The sequence below is a fragment of the Pteronotus mesoamericanus genome, unplaced genomic scaffold, assembly GCF_021234165.1.
Source record: "Pteronotus mesoamericanus isolate MK-2021 breed Mesoamerican mustached bat unplaced genomic scaffold, CSHL_Meso_final scaffold_85, whole genome shotgun sequence".
In the NCBI taxonomy this organism is placed as follows: Eukaryota; Metazoa; Chordata; class Mammalia; order Chiroptera; family Mormoopidae; genus Pteronotus; species Pteronotus mesoamericanus.
Window position 1 is genome coordinate 75,556,492 of NW_026555329.1, and position 6,000 is coordinate 75,562,491.

Consider the following 6,000-nt stretch of genomic DNA (forward strand, 5'->3'; position numbering starts at 1 on the left):
GCTCAACATAAAGCCCACCTTTCCTAAGCGTTGCCTGAGACCCAGGAGCTGCTGCGACACAGAGAATAGCTTCTGGCCCTCCTCTGTCCACAGCCGCATGGCCCTGGAAAATTTGTTTTTCTTCTCTGGGCTTCTATAGCCTCCTCTGAGAAGTGAAAATGTGGGGAAGAGTGATCTCTAAGCCATTGTCTAGCGCTGCTCTTCAGAGTCAGTGATTCATTGTCTGCGGGCCTCAAGGCCCCATAAGGATGGCATCTCAGCTGGGGAATCTAAGCTCCCCTCCCCCGACCCCCACCCACCCCCCACCCCCGCCAGGCAAATCATTCACACCTGTGACACAGCCGCAGAGGGTGGCAAGCGGTGTAAGCGGGGGAACGGGGAACGGGGCTGACCCGGGTCCCACAGTTACCCAAGGCACCGACCGGGCGCCCTGACACCTGTGCCGTGACCTTCCTCCAGGAAAGAGCTGCAGGGCCATGAATGAGGAGGCAAAGCTCGTGTTTAAAGGAGAATGGCCTTGAATCAACAGCCAGGAAGTAAGGAGCTGCAGTTGGGGTCTTTCAGGAGACAACAACTGGGGAAGGAGGGACAGGGTGTCTGAGCCCAGGCAGCTGGGCTGTTTATCTCTGAGGAACATCAGCCCAGGGAATAACAGCCACCCACCTGCCCCCAGTGCCATCTCGGGGACTCACAACAGGATGTGGTTTGACATTTACCAGATCCTGCCTCTGGGGCGCCTGTGAAAGCCCCTCCCCCCACCCACCTCTGAGCACCAGGAGAGCCTCAGTACCACATCCTGGCCCCCAACCTCTTCCTGTGCTGCTCTCTCTACCTGCACCCTGGGCGAGCACCCCAGAAGTGCGAGGAGAGGGGGCGTCTCTGCAGCGGCATCGGGGTACCTCCGCTCCGCGTGCAGACCACCCCGCCCCCAACCCAGCCTCTCCACCTGCTGGAGGTCACGCCCCAGATCCCAGGCTGCAGCCGCACCTTGGAGATAAGGAGGAATGAAAAGCAGCTGCCGTAACTGCTCTGACCCAATTGGGGTCCCTTTGGGCTCCACATCACGCGGGCCACTCCCTTCTCCCATCTGCCCCCTAAACGCCTCCCCCACCCTCCACACTCTCCCTCCCACTTCCTTCCACTCATCTAATGAGAGCTGCTAATGAGTCACCGAGGAGGGACGGCTAGATAATGAACAGACTGAAACGAACAGTCTGGGCTGGGTCTGTGTTCTGTCCTGACTGGGTTTCTTTAAGCGTCACCCCCGCCGCTCAGGCCTGCGAGGTCTGGATGGGGGATGTTCTCTGCCATCTGGGCAAGAGGAGGAGGAAGACACAATGCAGGAGGGCATGGAAAACCACGAGTGGGGACTCACCCCTCCACCCCCAAGGAGGGAGCGGGGAGTAGCGGGGTGTGTAACAGGCCACGCCTACTACGCTGCAGCTTGGAGTCTGTCTCGTACTCAGCCCAAAGCTTGGAATCCCGGTCAAAACTATGAAGCAGCCCCATTAACGGTGTCACCACCTTCCCAGCTCTGGGCATTCCCGCCTGCCTCAGGCTGTTCAGAGGTCCCAGGGTTTCCCCCTGTACATCCCATGAGCGGCCGAGGTCCAGGCGAGATAACTTGAAAGGAGGCCCGCGTGTGGGAGTCACGCCGGCAAAGTCAGGGCCAAGAACGGGTCCTGTAGCTGTCCCAGAAAAGGGGCGGCCCTGTCTGCCCACAGGGGGCCAGAGAGATGGACGAATTCCCGGCCAGAGAGAGCATGTCTCTCTGCACCATCCTGAGCTGCTTTCTCCTTCATCTCCCGAAATGACGAGGTTGTGGGGTCATCGACAAACCCATAAAGTCAACGAGTCTCAACGAATGGGCCACGAGGATTTTTAAAACCTGCACTACCTGACTCTTTAGCCCGGGGTACCGACCTCTTTTCCCGTAGACTGTCAAATAGAAAAATGACAACAGCCAACAGAACAGCAGCCATTCGGTGTGAATGAATCATAACTGTACCTTTTTTTTTTGGTCAGATCAACAAAAAATATATTTTTTGGTGTGCCACAGAATTTTAGTAATTAGTTCACATGTGGCCTGAGATGGAAAGGTTGACAGTCGCTGCTTTAAGGAGTGGGACTCAGGCGTGGGGCCCACGACACTGAGAATATTAACTTGTTCTGATGAGTTGAGGTGGCTGTAAGCCTCCCCTTGCCTAGTATTGCCTTTCTGTCTCCCTGTTGCTTTGTCCCGGGACCAGGGCTATTTCCTCACTGCTTTTCTGGAACTTACTACAGTCACCGAGACCCCCACATGTCCACTCAAACCGACTCTCCTGCTGAGACGGTCATTTTGCTTAATCTAAAACCAGCCTTCCGAAAAACTAAACCTTGCTAAAATTCTCTCATTCGTGAAGTTCTCCAGAGTGTTTCTGAATTCTCACAGGAATGAAAACTCTGTTTTGCTTCTCCTATCGACCCCAGCGGGGACCACCTGGGTCAGCTCTCTGTGGGGGGCGGTGAGGCTGCCCGAAGCCCCAACAGAAAAGACCCGTGACCGATGTCAGAATGTGCACAAGGGAGGGTACAAGTTTCACAGGTTTGCCACCCAAGGATCTTTAGCCTTTTAAAATTTCTACTCCATAGTTTAAGATTTAATTTTTAAAAATATTTCTTTTGGGTAAGTTGGAAGAAAAAATCTTGTAAACTTAAAGAGAGGAAAGGAATATCTAGCCGTTGAAAATTAGACCCTGTAATAGGGCTTTACAAGGTAAACGCCATTTCATGGAATATACTTCACAACCCAATAAGGGAAATTTAGATAATTAGCCCAAGGTCATGACAACTAGTGTATTTAGACTTGAAAACCCAGTGCCTCACAACTATAGAGACAGTGAAAAATCAGCATCTCCAGGGTTTGCAGGCAAGAGAAGTTACAAGCAGCAGAAAGATGTGGAGCAGTGGGGCTATTCTCCGCGACACTGTGGCGGTCAGCATGAAGCAGGATATACGCGTCAAAAACCATAAAAATGTGTAGCACGGAGTAAACCTTAATATAAACCGTGGACTTCAGTTAATAATAATGTATCAATACTGGTTCATTACCAGTAACAAACATAGCACGACAATGTAAGATGTTAACACTAGGAGAGGCCTGGGAAGGAAAGAGACGTATGAGAACTTTATTATCTGCTCAGTTCATATGTTCATCTAAAACTGTTCTAGAGGCTGCTGTCTATTAACTAAAAAAAAATAATCAGATGGCACTGTTTCCAGGAGGGATCTATTTCTGCTCCTGTACAAACGTCAGCTAATATCCCAACATTAGTTTCAGGCGTTGCTGACTATTCAGTGAGTTGTAAATGCACCTTGATTTCTATGGTCACAGCACTACTGACTGACTCAGCAAATAAAAATTTTTACGCAGGAAAACAATGCAGCAAACCAAGGGCCTTGGTTAAGCCACACTCTGACTCTGCCCAGCACCAACCTGAACATAATTCATTGTGATATTCAACCCCTGTGAGGGCTCAGAGTGCCCAGCGCACAATAGCTGTTTCATACACAGCTGATCCTGAAGGTCCCATAGGAACCCTCGGGCATTATGAAAACTGTCTTGATCCCTTCGTGTCTCGGTCTCAGATTCTCCTCTGCCAAGTAAAATGATACAGAAAATACACGTGTCTGAATTGTCCTAACAAAGTGGTGTCAGAGACAAAGTATCTTAAGGCTGTTTGTGCCCCCTGGTGGAGCAGAAGGGACATGAGGAAAGAAAACCTTTTGAAGAAGAAAGAGGACAGTGACTGGGTAATGAGAAAGGAAGCTCGGTTGCCAAGGTAACCGTGGCAGCTCTTTCCCGCCATCCCCATGAGCCTTTTCTCTCCTTCGCGCCCATCCAAGGAATCTCTCCTTCGCAGGGCTTTGCCATCACCCAGGCACGCCGCTTCTTTATCCTCTCTTGCGTCTCCTAGATCACCAGCTGCTTCTCTGCTCCCTTTTTTTGTGAGCTGCAGGGGAAGGGATGACAAACGCTAGACTGGGAATTTTTAGAAAAGCTTCAAAAGCAAAACAATCATGAAAACCCCTAAGTGCACGTTTCTGATACTAACAGGACCACATCTGGAGTCCCTATCAGAACGGTCCACAAACACCTTGCCCTTCCCTGGCTCCGGGCCTCATCCAAGCCTCCACAGGGTGTCTAGAGCAGCCAAAGGAGACTCTCCTGGTGATGAAAATTAACCAATTAAGTCACCGGAAGTGGCATCCTCACATGTGGTCACCAGTCCACCGCCACACCACCTCCAGTGACAGGCGCGTGCCTCCTCTCTCGCCTGCACGTGCACAAACCCACTCCCCAGCGCAGACCGCCAGGCACTGGGGAGAAAAGCACACTTTGGGGGCTGCAGTGTGGCGGCCTCGGGCTGGCCAGCCATGTGTTGAGAACTTGACTCTGGGTGCAGGTCACAGGCTCTGCAGGTACAAATGTTTTCATTCTCCCTGAGAACTTCTTCGTGAGGTTCTTCAGGGGAGCCTGGCATGATTCAGCTGCTCTCACACTGACTGGCAGCGAGAAACCCAGTGGCGAACACCCTGCACTGGGCCCCTGAACGAGGGCCCCTGGGGGTGGTGGTGCGGGTGGAGGGGAGCGTGTGGTTTTTGCAGAGAGGTCTGCCCCGCCGAGTGCAGTGTGGTACTCCAGGCACAGAGGTAGAGGCCAGAGTCGTTGAGGAGGGGCTTCTCGGAACTCAGGATGAACAGGTGGTCCTCGGGCCTTGAGGCGTCCAGGTTCAGGGGCGCCAGAGACTCCACCTGGCGAACACTGAAGGAGTAGAACAGCAGCTGGAGGGGCCCTCCTGCAGCCTGTCGGTACCAGTACAGGTTGGGGTTTGACGTCCCCTTTACTGTGCATTCCAGGGAGAGTGGGCTGCCCATAGGCTGCACCTTGGTGGGTGGCCACTCATGGATGGTCTGCGCTCTGACACCTGGCGGGGGGGGAGGGGTAAAGGCCACTCAGAGTGAAGAATCCAGCCAGCCCAGCTCGCCTTCCGTCCACACTGAGGGGTAGCCCCCACCCTTCCATGGCTCAGGCAAAGGGGGTCGGTCACAGGGAGTAGATTGGGAGGGCCCAGTGCGCCGAGGGTCACTGGGCAAGGAGGAACCCACAGAGCAAACTCCGTCCCGGGGGACAGGGAAACCAAGACCCAGCACCCCAGCCATGAAGTCCCATTTTCACTCCACCAGCTGAAGGAATGTACCACAGACAGTCAACCAGTCGCCGAGGCTCTGGATTCATGGGGTCGGCGAGGGTGAGAACTTGAGGGGAGGCTTACCACAGAGGAGGGCACCCGCTGAGAAGGTGCCCAGGAGAAGGGCAGGGAGAGAGCGGAGCATGGTTCCAGCCAGCCTTCAGCTGGACAGGCTGGCAGACTGGGCCAGGCAGGTGGCCAGGCCCCTCCCTCTTGGCGATCTGAGGCAACACTGTAGAGGGATCACGTCCCCTCGAGCTGGGGAGGAAATGAGCCAGTCACCTCTTAAGTGTGTGGTAAATCGCCCCGCCCTCCCTGGGAAGCGGCTATACCCTGTGCTGGTTTGAAAATCCTGCTGGGCTCTTGGTCTGTAAATAGGTTTAATGGCTTGTGAGGCACCTGTAAACAAGAGATGACTCTCTGGCTCCCCCAGGAGCCCATCAGGATTGTCACCATCTGAAAAGCCCAGATACTGGCAGGCTGCTGGAAAGGGGCTTGGGTCCATCTGAGGTTGGAAACCAGCTAGGGACAGGTCCCCTGGTAGCTGGGGAAAAAAGCAGATCAAGGCACAAGAGATCGAGGTCTTCAGAGTTTTCAAAGCAATAGAGCTCCGCTCTGAGGGGAGGCGAGAGCTGCGCTGCCAGCCAACCAAGGCATCTGCGAGCTTTTCATCCTGGCAGACAGGATCTGAGGCCTGAACGGCCAAGCAGCTGCTGAGCTGATCAAGGCTGGACTTGCTGTTCCTTGTGCCTTGAATGACCTTGCT

At 53.8% G+C, this 6,000-nt stretch overlaps 1 gene segment (V, D, J or C); it reads right to left on the bottom strand.

The window, feature by feature from the left end:
* Positions 1-4,539: 4,539 nt before the first annotated feature.
* Positions 4,540-5,379, bottom strand: LOC129063263 (T cell receptor beta variable 30-like). The segment is given in 2 exon segments: positions 4,540-4,970; positions 5,334-5,379. Coding segments are annotated over 2 exon segments (477 nt in total).
* Positions 5,380-6,000: the final 621 nt, after the last annotated feature.